Raw genomic sequence first — 17,344 nt, forward strand, 5'->3', positions numbered from 1 at the left:
TTATAGGTAGTTCTTGAAGAGACGCAAATGAAGAGATACAACAGTCTGAATGGACACAAAAGTTAGAAAAAAATTTAAAGGTAAAAATAAAATAGGGGTGAAAAAACTAAAGTACAAAAAAAACATAAAAATAAATTCGTAGATTCTAAAGGTACCACGTAGGCGGGCCTATGATTCTTATATATATATATATATATATATTAGGTATTCAATTAAAACATTTACTCCATTTTTGAATTTTATAAGGGGTAATCAAATTTTTAAATTAAAATGAACTAATATTTATTATTTATTTGTCAATACTTTTAAAAATTAAAATTTTAAAATTTGTTTATTGTCTCAATAACAATTTCTTTTAGGTATTCAATTGTAACATTTACTTCATTCTTGAATTTTATAAAAGTAATCAAATTTTAAATTAAAATGAAATAATATCTATTATTTATTTGTTAATTATATATATATATATATATAAATTGTAAATTTTATGAAAGGTTGTGACCTTTTCCGAAGGGTTGCAACTTTTCCAAATAGTTGTAACCTTTCCGATAAGGCACAATAAATATTTGTTCACACTACCCTTTGTTGTCTATAAATAGTGGGATTTCCTCTCATTTTAAAACAACGAAAATTCTGAACCTCCTCTTCTTCTTCTTCTTCACAATTAAATATTTGTGTACTTTGCTCATGTTGAGTGGCTCAGTGACACCATTGCATATGTTACAGATCCTGATATGTATTTTTACAATCATTAATTTATAGTTATGTTATTAAAGATAAATGATAAGATATAATAATTTTCATTTTCCTTAACATTACTAATGTCTTGTATGTAAGATATTGTTTTAGTTTTAATGACTGATATATTTTAAAAATTATTTTATAAATTTCATGATATTAAATTTTCACGCAAAAATGCATGTAATTTTACTAGTATTTTTTAAAATTAAAATATTAAAAAACGTTAGATGTCCCAAAAGTGGCTATTTGTCGAAATCTACAATTTAGATGGAGCCTAGGAGCTGGGAAAGTGAGCGGAACAGAAGATCCTTACTCATCCGCAAAGCTAATTTCGTTCGTTCCGGGTTCTTCTTCTCCTCTCTTCGAGTGCAATTAGTGGTTTGCTTAGAGTAGGGCTATGCTCCGGCACCGGATTTTCTAGGGATTCCTTTTCTTCGCCTAACATTTTGCCCCAACCCTAAATTTTCCACCGTCAAGATAGTAGCCGGAACTGCGGTATCAATTTTTCTTTCCTCTGTGTTAATTACGAACACATACTCCATGTTTTAGGCCATAAGGACACAGTACGCCTGCGATTCTATGCATATATGTAAGGTGTAACTGGAAAGCGAACTTCTTGTCTCCCTAAGGAAGATGGATAATGAGGTAATCGAGTTTGATATAGGCTTAGGAGGTGGAGGTGGGAGCGAGGACGGGGATGGAGATGATGTTCTTGACGAGGAGAATGTCGCCAACTGTTCTCCTGTTATTGATGGAAATGTTGCAACAGTTCGAAGTTACTCTCCTCAAGGGGACCTCGATCTTGAACCATATGAGGGCATGGAATTTGAATCTGAGGAGGCTGCCAAGGCGTTTTATAACTCCTACGCACGCCGTGTTGGCTTCAGCACCCGCGTCAGCTCCTCCCGTCGGTCCAGGAAGGATGGAGCCATCATTCAAAGGTCGTTTGTCTGTGCCAAAGAAGGATTCCGCAATTTGAATGAGAAACGTACCAAGGATAGAGAAATTAAGCGACCACGTACTGTCACCCGGGTTGGCTGCAAGGCCGCTCTATCTGTCAAGATACAGGACTCTGGTATGTGGGTGGTCTCTAACTTTGTCAAGGAGCACAATCACGAGCTGGTTCCCCCTGATCAGGTCCACTGTCTCCGTTCCCATCGTCAAATTTCTGGTCCTGCCAAAACCCTAATAGATACCTTGCAGGCTGCTGGTATGGGTCCCCGCAGGATTATGTCTGCCCTCATTAAAGAGTATGGTGGTATTAGCAAAGTTGGTTTCACAGAGGTAGATTGTCGTAATTACATGCGGAACAACCGCCAAAGGAGCTTGGAAGGAGACATACAGCTCCTCTTAGACTACCTGAAACAAGTGAATATCCAGAACCCTGGATTCTTCTATGCAGTTCAGGGTGATGAGGGCCAGTGCACAGGGAATGTCTTCTGGGCTGACTCTAAGGCAAGAGCAAATTATAACTATTTTGGTGATACTGTTACATTTGATACAACTTATAGGTCAAATAGGTACCGGTTACCCTTTGCACCCTTTACTGGAGTAAATCATCATGGACAACCTGTTCTCTTTGGATGTGCTTTCCTAATAAATGAATCAGAAGCCTCATTCATATGGCTTTTTAAGACATGGCTTGCAGCTATGTCTGGTCAACCTCCCTTGTCAATGACAACAGACCATGATGCTGTGATTAGGTCTGCCATCATGCAGGTTTTCCCTGAGACCCGTCACCGTTTCTGCAAATGGCACATCTTCAAGAAATGCCAGGAAAAGTTGTCACATGTCTTCCTTGAGCACCCAAATTTTGAAGCAGACTTCCACAAATGTGTCAATTTGACAGAGTCTACTGAGGAATTTGAATCCTGTTGGCTTTCTCTTGTTGACAAGTATGAGCTCAGGGATCATGACTGGCTTCAAGTGATATACTTAGATCGCAGACAATGGGTGCAAGTATATCTCCGTGATGCTTTTTTTGCAGAAATGTCCATAACTCAGCGTAGTGATAGCATGAACTCATATTTTGATGGTTATGTGAATGCGTCAACTAATCTAAATCAATTCTTCAAATTGTATGAGAAAGCTGTGGAGAGCCGTACTGAGAAAGAAGTCAAAGCTGATTATGATACGATGAATACATTTCCAGTTTTGAAGACCCCTTCTCCAATGGAGAAGCAAGCATCCGAGGTTTACACGAAAAAGTTATTTATGAGATTTCAGGAGGAGTTGGTTGCCACTCTAACTTTCATGGCGAACAAAGTTGAGGATGATGGACTAGTTACCACTTATCAAGTTGCTAAATTTGGGGATGACCACAGTGCTTACTATGTAAGATTTAATGTTTTAGAAATGAAAGCTACTTGTAGCTGCCAGATGTTTGAGTTCTCAGGACTTCTTTGTCGACACGTTTTAGCAGTGTTCAGAGTGACAAATGTTCTGACTCTTCCTTCTCATTACATCCTCAAACGATGGAGCCGAAGTGCAAAGAGCAGTGTTGCATTGGAAGACCGTGTTGCTGATGTAATCAATTATTATTTGGAATCACATACTGTTCGATATAATATGCTGAGACATGAAGCGTTTAAGTTTGTGGAGGAAGGGGGAGAGACTGTTGATTCTTATACTGTGGCAATGGCTGCTCTGGAGGAGGCTTCAAAGAAGATTTTCCTAGCAGTAAAGCATGATGGGAGGATATCTTTAGTAAATGGACATTGTCGAGAAAACTTGACTAGAAATGGGGTCCATGCAAATTACAACAGTGAGGATGAACAAAGAAGTCTCGCATGTCCACTCTCTGAGGTTAGTCATTTTTAAATTTTTGTTGAACTACCAGTCACATGGTTCTCTCTTTTGGCTGCATTTCTCATGTCTACGTACTTTTTCCTTAACCTTAAATTATTTAATGAGGTAATATGATAAATTTTTCTGGACTCAAAGAAATACAATATGAGGACAATGCTTCTTCTATACAGAAGATTAATCTAATTGTATGATTTTGTTTTCTAGAGATGTTAAGAGTCCCTACAAGTCTACAACATTAGATGAGATATTCTTTCGCTAATGCACTTTTTTACTGCATCTGTGCAGATTAACAACACATCCTTATTGCTATTTTACTTACAAGATTTCTTTACCTTCACAAAAGAAAAGGAAAAAGAAACTGAAAGATAAAGTTATCTGTAACTTCCTCAAAGAATCTGGAGATGACGTAAATCACCTCCTATTACATTGTTGGTTAGCATCCACTTTGTGAGGGTGGGGGGATTCTGAGATGGCTTGGAGTTGAGTGGGTGATGCTCCACAATGTGAAAGACTTAATGGCAAGTCTCGACATTAAAGACTTATCAGTTTTCAACAAAACTTTACTGGGCAAATGGCTTTGGCAATTCGGGATGTAGGTTCAAGCTTTTTGGAGAGAGGTGATAGTTGATAAATATGGGTTTATAGAAGTGGGATGGAGAGCTAGAGTTGTCGATATGCCTATTGGGTGTGGCTTGTGGAGGAATATATTGAAGGGATGAGATGACTTAGTGCTAACATATCATTCAAGGTAGGAAATGGAAGGATGGTTAGTTTCTGGGGATAAAGGTGGTGTGGGGAGATATTACTGAAAGATAATTTTCAGATTTTCTTCAGAAAATCACGTCAATGAAACTTGACGGTACATCTAATAGGGGGACACAAGGAGGACAAAACTTTTGGGATTTGAGATTTAGAAGGGATTTCCATGATTGGGAGGTAAATGAGTTCCAAAGTTTGATTGCCCTACTTCATAGGCTAGTTACTCCGGTTAATAATCGTGATGCTTTGTGGTGGGATTTTGGGAATAATAGAGTTTTCTTTGTTAAATCTTCTTATGAGAAACTTTTGATTAGGGAGGAGGTGATTTTTGTACAATGCAGTATGGACTCCACAGGTGCCGAGGATGTGTGCCTTTTCTCTTGGCTAGTTACTAGCGGGGTGATCTTGAAAACGGAAAAATTTGAGAAAGCGGAAGATTGTTTGCATCACTTGGTGTTTCATGTGCAAGGAAGAGGGTGAGGACGTCAATTATCTTATTCTACATTGTGATTTTACCATGAGATTATGGTGGGATATGTTTAAGAGGTTTAACCTCTTGGTTAATGCCAGAAATGGTGAAAAAATTGATGTTTTGTTGGTGGAGCAGGAGAAGACGTAGGGCATGTAACATGATTCCTCTTGCGTTGATGTGAGTTGTTTGGATAGAGAATTAGAAGAACTTCTAAGGGGGTAGAATCGAGTTTTACTAAGCTTAGGAGTAGTCTCCGGTCACTTAATTTTCTTTGGTGCACCCATAGAAACTGGGTAGGAATAGAAGTCAAAGTTGTTGGATAGAAACATGGTTTTACATATTCTATTTGGTGCATTGAGGGATCTGTTTTCATACCGCAGTATCAACATCTATTGGTTGTTATAATTTGGTCAAATAATGCTGAAACAATTCTTTGCACTCTCCCCAGTTGTAGGTGGTCTAATGGGGAATCATGACTATCTGCACTTCTAGCTTGTAAGCGGGAGTTCCGACTCCCTAACTTGTGATTCCCTCCCTATTCTTCTTCCTTTTCTCCTATGTATAATTTAAATTTTGAACTTTCGAGCTGCAAAGAAACTTTTGCATGTCTGTTACAGAATTGATATTGTTGATGGAAGGTTTGGTTATTTTATGTGATCTTTGGTTATTTAGACTGATAAATTATATGCATATTACTGTAGGATGACATGGATACGAAGATCCAGGAGCTTTCTTATCAACTGGATTGTGCCAATCAGAATTGTGAAGTTTATCGTGCAAATCTTTATTCAGTTTTGAAGGATATAGATGACCATAAGCAACAACTATCAATTAATGTCCAAAGTATTAAGCTTAGCTTGAAGGATGGTCTCTGAATTTCTCCTGTTGTGGTACATGTTCCATAATGCTGTACATAGTTGGTCCTTCAATTCTTATTGTACACAAAAATCTCCTAGGTTGCTTTTTATGGAAATCTCCATGAGCTCATTTGGCAGGTGTAGCCTGTTGTGTTCTGTTCAATATCCTTAAATTTGTCAGCTGTTGGTTTTATTGTTAAAATCTACATGCAAGGTCGATTGTTGAAAAGATGGTGTGCAGGTCACCCTGTTTTTATTTATTTGAGAAGACCCATAAAGCATGTGTGTCGTTGTTTTGTTACCCATTAATTGAGGGACTTTTCATCTTATCTTGAATTCATGGCAACTTTCCTTTCAGCCGTGTCCTTCTTACTGGAATTAGCTTCAGCGATTTACACACCCATATAAAGATTCAGCTACAGATAATCATTGCAAGTCCTCTTGACCTGTGCAAGTTGTCCAACATCCGGATGGGCTCTACATTGGCAGCTTTCTGCATTTTTTCAACTACTTTATTATGGATCAAAGAGAAGTGCTCACCCTATACGGCTATAGTTGGTGTTCACATACTGCTAACAAGGCGGAGGGTCTGCAGGAGTTGGAAGTCAGGGAAGGGAAAAAAGCAGGGCAGTAGGATCTAATCTTCAACGGCTTCCAGAATACAAGCTTAAGTGCAGAGTAGAAACAAATATATGAACTGCAAGACTTAAACTGTTACTGCATTCACTTGGACATAATAGTTAGAGCTGTCAATATGGGCTGGGTCTAACTCGTGATTTGATAGGGCTGGACTACGATTTTTGGTGCCCCTTTAAGAAATGGGTTTTTAGCCCGGCCTGAATAAGCCTGTTGATTTGTGGGGTTTGAGAAATATGGATAGGGCTAGCACGTGGGCCAAATAAAAATTAATTAAAAAATAAAAATAAAATAGAATATTAAAAAGGGAAAAAGGACAAATATACCCCCGAACTATTATAAATGGTATCTAAATAACCTCCGTTATACTTTTAGAACTCTGATGCCCCTACCGTCTATTTTTTGGAGCGTATATACCCTTTGAACTAACGGAGGGACACGTGTCACGATCTTAACAACCTATTCAAGATTTATTTAATTTTTAATTCTAATAAAAAAAATTGATCCGAATAATAAAAAAATCCACCCGAATAATTTTAGACCCGCACCAAAATTATAACCAAAACCCAAGAGACCATCTTCTCTAATCTTTTCCTTTCTACAAAGAATCCATTAGAGATTTTCTTTTGTTCTTTAGTTAAATCTCATATATTACATATTCCAATTTAGTAAGATATTCTCATCAACACAACATTTAGTAAGATTCACTTACTTTTTTTTTTTTTTAACAAAATAAAGAACAGAAACAAAGTTGGAAACTCATCCATTCAACACTTTGGGTGGTTTTCAATTTGATGAAATTAAGTTTGGTTTTTTCTGGTGTTAGAGGCAATTTTCCGTCGTTTTTTCTTCTTGCTTACCCATAAATCCTTTTTTGTGGTACATTTTAGAATGTAAGAACATTTCCTCGCCGCAGATTAGCTATGAATTACAGAGTATTTTCTTGACCTCCATTGTTGAAGCTCTGTAAAGAGAGCTAGAGGTATGTTTGTTCTCTATCCTCCCATATTTTTCTTGTCTGATTTATGATTGATTTTATTTTATATTTCTTAGTGTAGTGTGATTGTTGATTTTTGGATTTTCAGAGATCTCTTTTCTTGGCTTTCAGCCCTACAATCTTCATTTTTCAAAGTTTCAGCTATGTAAAAAAGTTAATGAGTTTTGCGACTATAAATCCATTACAAGGTCGCTGGTTTGGTTCGCCGGATCTGTTGGAGCAATGGTGAGGGAGAGATGGGTGAGTGATGGTCAGGTTTCATGGTGGATTAAGGGTCACTACCCCACTGATTTCGCTGGTTCGAGGGAGGTTAGGTTCGATAGCAATTAGAGATGGTTTCGTATTTGGAGCTACGCCGGAGAAGATGGAGTCGCTGCAGTTCGTCGAGTAACTGGTTCTTGGACTAGAGAAGAAAGGAAAAATTAGATTTATTTGGGTGGAGGTCTAAAATTATTTGGGTGGGTTTTTTATTATTTGGGTCAAATTTTTAATTGGAAATAAAAAGTAAATATATTTTGGATAGGTTGTTAAGATCGTGACACGTGTCCCTCCGTTAGTCCAAAGGGTATACACGTTCCAAAAATTAGACGGTAGGGGCATCAGAGTTCTAAGAGTATAACGGACGGTATTTAGATACCATTTACGATAGTTTGGGGGTATATTTGTCCTTTTTCCCTATTAAAAATAACAGAAGTCTACACTCAAAATCTGTTTAAAGTTTAAAATATCACAATTTAAATACAAATTATGTTTATAAAATATATGCTACATAAAATAAAGTTCCTATAGCCTATGGAATATTATCATATTTTTTGTGTTTTATTGTTTAATTATGATCATTGGAACATAATTAGGTTAATATTTCTATTTAGCTATTTATATTTTTATTTGAAATCAAACTTAATAAATATTATATAAATAATTTTATTTGTGTATTTGATTAACAAGTAGTAACACTAGTCGATATTTATGATAATATTTTTAAATTATAATTCAATTAAAAAAATTATAAAAAATACACTTTTAAGAAAAAAGGGTTGGTCCTGCAAAGCCCGTAGCCCACACACTTGTGGGCTGGGCCGATCATTTTCTAGCCCACATAAAAAATGGGCTAGCCCGCCCTGACCCGTCAAATTGTAAAGCTTGTATGGGTTAACCCGGATGGGGTGGGTCAGCCCATATTGACAGCTCTAATAATAATGAAGAATACTACTCCGTCAGTTTCAATTTGTTTACATTTTGATACGAAAAATTTATTAAAATATTCTTTAATCTTTTCGTCTTGAACATGCTCCAACGGATCGTTGAAATTAAAGAGTTAAAAAAGGAAACACATTTTTTTTCTAAAACAAACTAAAAAGAATAACAAGACAAACAATTTGAAATGGAGGAAGTAGTAATTCCCCATTCTGAAACATTAAGATTCTAATTTTACACCTCAAAAGCGCCAATTAATTTTTAATTTTTTCCCTTTACTGTTTTATGCAAAATAATTATTCAGTACCAAATTTGGTATGTTTCAGATAGAGCCATCAATATGAGTTAGCCCACCCCATTCGAGCTAACCCATACATGCTTTGAAATTTAACGGATCAAACTAGGCTAGCCCATTTTTGGTGTGGACCAGAAAATGATTGGCCCAGCCTACACATATGTGGGCTACAAGCTTGCCGAGCTAGCCCTCTTTTGTTAAAAGTATATTTTTTTATAATTTTTTAAATTAAATTATAATTTAAAAATATTATCATAAATATTGACAAGATACTCTATTTTATTTTTAATTAATTTTTATTTGACCCACGAGCCGGCCCTATCCATATTTCTCAAGCCTCACAAATCAGCAGGCTTATTTAGGCCAGGATCAAAATGTCCTTTTCTTAAATGAGCTCCAAAAATCGTAGCCCAACCCTGTCAAATCACGGGTTAATCCAAGCCGACCCAATGAACCTATCCCATATTGACGGCTCTAGTTTCAGAGAACAGAAGAGTAGTCTAAAAATTTGTGATAAGTGTCATCTGCGAGGTATAGACTTCATCTCAATTTGTATGACAGTTTTATTTTGGTTGTTCCAGAATATTTAGCACTTAAAAATAATAGTATTTCAATTCACTTCAAGAACTCGTCAAATTTTATCAAAATACTTTTGTCATACCTCGTCAAATTCTACCAACTCAAATCATATCATGTAACATGGGCCAGAGAAAGAGTATGACGACTTAATTACGAACAAGCACATTGTAGCAACGACAAAACATCAGGAAAGGGCAGTTCGGGAAACAATGGTGGAGAATGGGGTTGTTTGAAAAGTCATTAACAGTTGACTAAAGCAGCATGAGGAAATATTATTCAGGCAACGACAGAAGAGTAGACTTAATTTTGACACGAGGCATGTGTAACTGAATCCTGTTCAAGTTCCGTACCACGGAAGTGAATCATTGGAATTGGATGACGAGTCAGTGTAGTTAGACAGTGCGCTCCTCCAGTGCCTAATTTGAGAAGCAGCTTGAACAACCTTCAGCCTCAGCTGTAAATCCTGCTTCCTGGTTGTATGGTCTCCTCTGCCTGTGCTAGCATCATTCTCATTATTTACAATTGAACTGAAGATGGTAGTCCAAAATCTCAGGAAGACCAAAACAGTTGTTTGGATATGCTGATGCAGAGAAGATATTTACAGCATCTTATTATATGAACAAGAAGTCAGCATAGCAGTAATTAATGGATAAACCACTATAAATCCAATTGTTCATCTTACTTGTTCAACCCTGTTGTAAGACAGAGCGAGGATGGATTACTCAGAGACAATAACCCTCAACATGCTTTAACAAGGAAGAACTTATTGCAAACGGGTTATGCAACCTTCAGTTAGCCTTTACTCCGTGGAGAACCAGCTAAGCTGTTCTCTAGTTGCTAATGCTCTGTTCCACCAAAGAAAGAAATGGAAAATGTTAAGGGGGATTCAAATGGAACACAAGTGCTTTTTCAGAAGAGAGGCAATTTTTCTAGAGACATTTCAATGACATCAAGAAATCACTCAACGATGAAGTGTCCCATAGTGGTTGAGAAACTGGATGGTTGTCTCCTTCCATAGTCTTTAGCCCATAACTTCCATAATGTAACATCAAATTTAAATTTTTTTCTTTATCCCACCCATCCCTACCTCCTACCCTGATCACCTACACCTCAAAAAAAAAATATTGATGTCATTTTTCTTTCTTTTATAAATGATTTTTTTTTTTTATCCATTTTACCCATTTAACTACCCACTTTTAAATAGATAATATGAGTTTGACTGGTTTTTTACCCATTTTAAATGAGTTGGATACCCAACTCTTTTAAGATGGCTAATTTGAATGGATACCCATATAAATTACCTATTCTGCCATCCCTAGTCTTAGGCAATCTAACCTCATTAGCTAACTTTTGAGGTTGAGCTAGGATCAAAGTCTTATTCTTTTTTTTTTTCCGCATGGAATCAAAACCAGACCTATTGTAATTCTTGGTTTATCCAGTTGGGCCCTTTCCCTTTTCATGAAGATTGATAAAAGAAGAAAAAACTAGATTAATGAAGCTCCAGATGCTCTACTCCAAAGCAGAAGCGAATTAAGGAAGTCCAAAGATTGGTATTTAATATCAAATACTGACTCTAGAAGCAGGGGGAGTTATTTGTGTTGCTCATCAATGAAAGGGAAAATCATTACTTGGAATATACAGGGAATTAACAGTACATGAAAAAATAAAATTAAAGCATTGATTCACAAATGGCAACCAGATGTATATTGCTTTCAAGAAACGAAGATGGAAGGCAACATGGAAATTAAATCAGCCAGGTCAGCTGATTTGGCTCGTTAAGAGGTTAGTGAAGTCGAGGTAAAATACTTGTAATGCGCAATGAAAGGATCTGGGGGAGTGAGATAGTCAAATCAGGGACTCTAAGCATCACTTGTAAATTGTATTCACTGACAAATAACTTCTCCTGGTACATCACAGGAGTTTACGGCTCCAACTGCAGGATAGAAAGGCAGGAACTAGATTTGTGGCTGAGAAAAGAAGCAGTAACAGATACACCAAGAGAAATGTTAGACTTTTCCGAGGGAATTGAAGATCTGGAATTTGTTGACCCCGCTTTATTTGGTGGAACTTTCACATGGAACAAGGCCAACAATCTGGGAGTTGCATCAAGGTTTGATAGATTTTTATTCGATTGAGTGGAGATGTCCATTTCAGAAGCACTAAACAGTTTCTGCTTCCACGAATAAATTCTGACCATACTCTGGTGTTGTTACTGTGTTGGGATTAGGAAAATACAAAGTCATACTTCAAATTTGAAAATTGGTGGCTAGAGGTAGAGGGCCATACAGAGAAAGTGACAGGCTGGTGGGATTCTTTTAGGTGCAAGGTAAACCAAATTACACTTTTGTTAGTAAGTTGAAGATGTTGAAAGCTCAATTGAAGGAACAGAACACAGCCAATTATGGAAGCCTTCAAAAGAAGAAGACAAGACTTTTTTTTTTTTTAAGAAGAAGACAGACTTACTAAACCAACTCACACAGTTAGATAACATACAGGAACAAAGAAGCTTTAATGATGATGATCTACTTGAAGGTTAATTTGGTGTAGTTTGAGAAAATTGCAAAATATGAGGAGACAACTTGGAGGCAGAGATCCAGAGTGCTTTGGCTACAGCAAGGAGACAAAAACACAGTTCTTCCCGAGGATGGCTAATGCTCACAAGAGGCCCAATATCATTGACAAGCTGGAGATCAAATGGAGAATTAGAAACTGATCCTATGAATATTAGGAGAGAGAAATCCGTTCTTTTTATCAGAACTTGTATGCAGAAGCTTGGAGCCGCGGTTTAACTGCATGAACTGTCCTAGAATTACAGAGGAGGCAGTGGCATGGTAACAAAGGGCCTTTAAGGAGCAAAATGTACTGGAAACAGTTTTTTTTTTTTTTTTTTTTTGAGATAATGTACTGGAAACAATTAAAATATGTGCAACAAAAAAACAAAGCACCAGGTATTCAACAGATTTCTTTCGTTCATGTTTGGATGTTTTAAAAGAGCACAATATGAAGACAGTGGAAAACTCACACCCAGGAACAGTTTTAAAAAGCCTGAAATGCAGCATATGTGGCGTTGATTCCTAAAAATAATGGTGCCAAGGAGTTGAGACTTTAGACCTATTAGTCTGATAGGGTGTGTATACAAGATTATCTCCAAGCTATTGACTGAGAGACTCAAAAAGGTGGTGGACAAGCTAGTTGACAAGCACCATATGACATTTATTAGAGAAAGACAGATAATGAATGCATACTTGATTACCAAAGAATCTGTGGATACTAGAGTGGGGGACAAACACAAAGAATTTTATGTAAACTGGATACTGGAAAAGCACAAGACCATGTTAAATGGAATTTTCTCATTGAAGTTCAAAGGGATATAATTTTTTGGAGGAAATGGATTAAATGAACCTCTTATTGTTTTAGCACGGTCAGGTTTTCCATTCTCATACATGCCTCTCCCGAAGGCTTTTCTCCTTACAAAAGGGGTTTGCAACAAGGGGATCTGCTTTCTCGTTTGCTCTTAATTATTTCAATGGAACGTCTTAATAGATAAGGTCTGCTTACATTCTATCCTCCCCAGACCCCACTTGTGGGATTGCACTTGGTTTGTTGTTCTGTCTAAACGGATAAAGACTGCAAACCAAAGTGGGTTTCTTTATACCTCTTGCCGAGGTGGCACATTCAAACATCACATAGACAGCAAACTGACAGAATTGCAGGCACTTGGTAAATAATTTTACTTGACCAGATTACAAACATTTGATACACAGTAGGGGACATAACTTTGCTTGCTCTATCTGGTAAGAGTTTGCTTGACCAGATTACAGACCTTCAATATTGAATGGAGTCTCAGAAACTAACACTACTAATGAGATCTACTTGATTAGATCGTATACCTTTGATGGTTTGGTAGTCAACTATAGAGTTAATAGATAAAATCAAGAGAAAATAGAGAGCAAGTTACGATCGGAAAAGGAGGACTAGTAACTGTTTTGAGTTGGCCAGAAGATTTTGTAAGGCGAAACAAAAGGAGCAGGCTGAAATTTTTAAAAAGGTGTGGAACAAACATGGGCCATAATAGTGGCGTAACACTGCTGCAAAAATGATAAGAATAGTGATGTGGTGCCCTCCAGAACAGTCACTCAAAAGTTATGGAATAGTAAAAGGACGGAAAACACAAAAAAACAAAAAATAACTAGACAAGCGAAAAAGCTAATTAGGGCTTACCAAACTCTTATTGGCTCTGATATCATGATACATGAGAGAGAGAGGATGGAATGGAGAGAAGTAATCGTATTAAGTTCTTCTGAGTCCTTTTGAAAAGCAGAACAAAATACAACTTCCTAGAAAGTCAACATTTCATTGTCAATGATATTTGCTTAAGGCTTCATGTTCTATTCCAAGAGCCACTAAGGTTTGCTGATAATTAAGTTCTAATCAAGGCTTTCCTCTGTTTCGCCTGCATTAATTGAAAAACTAAATGAAAAACCTGAGTGGAATTCTACCACCACCCCACCCCAAACTAGTATGACAGGTTTTCCTTTTTTTATTTTTTCGCCCCCAGTAAGACTGACACCTTTGTATACTTAGAAACTGCTTAATCTTTACATTCCCATTTTGCCTTAATGATTTACTGAGCTAGGAATTGACACGACTTATTGATGCTAGGTAACTTTGGTATTTTATACATATTCAGTCTACGTGTCAAAGTCGATCTTTCTTCTTCCCCATATACAATCAAATACTGGCAACATATTGGGACGGTTAAAAACAATAAATGTCAATTGCAAAGATGGTCATTAAGAAAAGTTGTATACCAAGATAATGTTTAGAATATTATTGGGTACACATCCATTAAAAGGGGTGTTGTTATTAGTTGAATAATAGTAGTGTAGTCTTTCCTAAGTTACAAGAATGAAATTAATTGTCCATTGCAGTGAGTATTGACGATAGGATGCTATTTGTGGAGAACCATGTTCTTTTGTAGGTTCTGCCAGTTTTTTGTCCACTTCTATTCTTCCCCAACTTATCAATGAAATCGTTACTTCTTGTAAGCAACTACAAGATTGCTTGTCAGAAACTTCATTCTTTTCGCAGAAACAAGATGCCTTCACATAAACTATACATCTATGTTGACAGACAACAAATAAGTTCTAGCAACTTGCATTTTGCTTATTCATGGAACTGTGATCGAGATTTGATTATCTACCCATTAGTCCACAATAACCCATTGAACCTTTCTTCCCTTTACTACCTGATGACCAGTCAATATAGGTTAAATGAACTGGGTCTGGCTGATACTTTTGTTATACTCTCACCCTGGTGATGGAACTTTCCTTGTATACTTGCCTTACTTCCAAATCTGTATGGACTTTTATGTGACACAGGTTTATTGTATAAAACTCTTAGGGGTCGTTTGGTAGAGTGTATCGGAGAAAATAATGCTTGCATTAGCTTGGTGTATTACTAGTACCTTGTTTGGTATATTTTTCTAACCTATGCATAACTAATGCTTGTATTAGTAATACACTCTATTGTGTATTACTAATACCATGGATTTCTATGCATTAGTAATGCAATGGATTCTAATGCATGCATTAACATTATTAAAGACACAATTGTCCCTCAAAAACTTTTTTACATCATTCCACTATATTTGTGGAGGGTATTTTTGTAAACAAATATACATTTTTTTAAATTATGCAACGCATAATATTTTTAGTACATCAAGCCAAACATTGCATAACAAATTCTCATCATAACTAATGCTAACATAACTAATACAAGCATTACTAATACACTATTTTGTATTATTCTTATACACTCTACCAAACGACCCCTTACACATGTGGTGCTAGTGATGAATAGAGGATACCGTGAGAATTTGTGTAGGGAATTCATAGTACAAGTGAAGTTATTTTCTACTTTTGGATGGACTGCTTGACATACTTAGAATATAATTTTTTTTATGACTATCACAAGTTTTAAAATTCACATCTCTTTTTAAGTATAAATGGTGATTTCCCTATCAAACCAATTTCTCAACCCTACTTTAGTGATTTTCTTCTTAGTGTCCGGTCAAAGTGTGTTAAAGGTATGTTCACTTCTTGGACTTGCATATAAGAGATAATTTGTCAAATACTTTTGACATCTTAATTAAAGCTTATCTGGTAATCAATCGTAAAGTGTGACTTATGCACAAGTTTCTTGCAAATTTTATTCAATGGTAAAGTGTGACTTCTGCACAAGTTTTCTTGCATACTTATCATCAATGGTAAAGTGTGACTACTGCATAAGTTTCTTGCATATTTAATCATCAATGGTTCCAGAAAGCAATATATTTTGAAGAAAAGTTGAATATCAAAAACCTGCAAGCTACATTGATGCACTCTCTGTCCAAAATGCCCACAGGATGTATGCCTTCATCCTCCACGTGCCTTAGTATAACAGGTAGCTGACTCAAACCATGTTTCTCCATAATAGTTAGAGCAGAAAGGAGATCTGTATTTGGAGTCACTGTGCATGATACCCGGCACTTATTGCCATTTGAAGAGCAAACATCAGCTACTACAAGTTCCTGCATACATACATACAGTTAAAAGAAATGTATTTGTTATTCATGATGATAAAATAGCAAAGCCAATCTTTTTAATTTAATATTACAATACAAAATCCATGTGAATAAATAGTGTGATTCAAATCTATCCTGTTGTCTAGCAGCCCAATTTAAGAATTTTATTTAGGATTAGTTTCAAATATTTACAATAAACTAATTGATTTACAATAAATAAAGCCATGTTTTATATACATAAAAAATAGCCAAAGTCATAGAAAGCGTACACTGACTATACAATATAGCTTATCTATACATGAACTATACTCTGACTATACATTATGATACACTCAATAAGCCGAATATAGTATAACTATACATAAAGTATACACTGACTATACATGAAATATACACCGATTAATTCAATCTCGATCAACTCAAAATCACCTCTAAAAAGTCCCAACTTTAGACATGAATATCCTCTCGATGTTTCAGATTTTTTGATATATAATTCGCTCAAAACGATTTACGTTGTGGTATGTCGATCTTTTAAAAAAAAAGGAGAAGTAGAAGGAGAAGAAGAAGAAGAATGAAGGAGGAGGATGGAGTAGCAACAAAAGAAGAAGAAGATGAATATATGGGCTGATGTTTTGTATAAATTACCCTTTTATTTAATATAACATAGTTCAATGCCCATTATTCTAATATTGTGTAGTAAAATCATAAAATCATCTCTGTCCTTGCATTTTCTTATCTTTTTTATCTACCACCATCCTTTGCATCTTCCTACGACTTGAAAAAGCATTTTTATTTCCTCAAGTCTGTTTTTTATCAAATAAAAGGTCTCATTGATAATAACATGGCCAACTTGGCTGTATACAAGTGATATACCAAAAAGAGGAGAAACCTACAAAATATGGTTCTCTCCAAAAGACACTCAATCCTCTTACACAAACAAGAACTACATGGGTGCTCCAAAAGAAAATAAGGGATTGGAGACTACTACTCAATTGAGCCAAGCTCATCTCCACCCCTTCAAAAGCTCTCCCATTCCTCTCTATCCAAATGTCCCACGTCAAAGCAAAGGGAGTAACACTCCAAGTCTTGTGCCTTCTTCTCCTAGCTCTACTCTTCCAGCTGAGCATCAACTCCTTAATGATTCTTGGCATAATCCAAGAAAATCCAAACCATCTAAAGATATCCTCCCATAACCTCGTAGCCAAATTGCAATGTAACAAAATATGGTCCACGTTCTCACACAACTCCTTACAAAGGTAACACCAACTCATGCAAACATCCTTTCTTTTCCTAAGATTCTTTGCCATCAAAATCACTCCTCTAGTAGCTAACCACATGAAGAAGCACACCTTCCTCAGCATATTAGGTATCCAGATTGAGACATGGAAATCTATCCTTTGCCCTAACCAAAAGCTTCTTATAAAAGGACTTAACCGAG

At 36.3% G+C, this 17,344-nt stretch overlaps 2 protein-coding genes across 8 annotated transcripts in view; one reads left to right on the plus strand and one right to left on the minus strand.

Moving 5' to 3' along the window:
• Positions 1–998: 998 nt before the first annotated feature.
• On the plus strand, positions 999–5,817 carry LOC125866917 (protein FAR1-RELATED SEQUENCE 5). 2 transcript variants are annotated; one of them, XR_007446585.1, is made up of 3 exons: positions 999–3,546; positions 3,835–4,784; positions 5,482–5,619. XR_007446585.1 is itself a non-coding variant. In XM_049547311.1 (2 exons), the coding sequence occupies exons 1-2, from the start codon at positions 1,375–1,377 to the stop codon at positions 5,653–5,655; spliced, it is 2,346 nt and encodes a 781-aa protein (XP_049403268.1). In that variant the 5' UTR covers positions 1,000–1,374; the 3' UTR covers positions 5,656–5,817. The 2 variants fall into 2 exon arrangements, 1 of the variants encoding a protein (XP_049403268.1); XM_049547311.1 differs by lacking the exon at positions 3,835–4,784 and having other exon boundaries at positions 1,000–3,546; positions 5,482–5,817.
• Positions 5,818–9,551: 3,734 nt separating this feature from the next.
• The window catches only part of LOC125866742 (chloride channel protein CLC-e), a 45,255-nt gene continuing 37,462 nt past the window's right edge, over positions 9,552–17,344 (minus strand). For 2 of the 6 annotated variants that reach the window (XM_049547128.1, XM_049547088.1), the window contains one exon: positions 15,466–15,912. In XM_049547128.1, the coding sequence (XP_049403085.1) occupies positions 15,652–15,912 (261 nt within the window). In that variant the 3' untranslated portion in view covers positions 15,466–15,651. Of the gene's footprint in view, positions 9,949–10,023; positions 10,187–15,465; positions 15,913–17,344 lie in introns of those variants that run through there. The other 4 variants (XM_049547114.1, XM_049547097.1, XM_049547105.1 and 1 more) reach the window with 4 other exon arrangements.

The sequence above is a fragment of the Solanum stenotomum genome, chromosome 1 (assembly GCF_019186545.1).
Source record: "Solanum stenotomum isolate F172 chromosome 1, ASM1918654v1, whole genome shotgun sequence".
Lineage (NCBI taxonomy): Eukaryota > Viridiplantae > Streptophyta > Magnoliopsida > Solanales > Solanaceae > Solanum > Solanum stenotomum.

Excerpts from the sequence above, each read along its gene's own strand:
- LOC125866917 (XM_049547311.1), top strand. The coding sequence starts at position 1,375 with ATGGATAATGAGGTAATCGAGTTTGATATAGGCTTAGGAGGTGGAGGT. Across the intron at positions 3,547-5,481 it reads TCGCATGTCCACTCTCTGAG|GATGACATGGATACGAAGAT; the intron begins GTTAGTCATTTT and ends ATATTACTGTAG.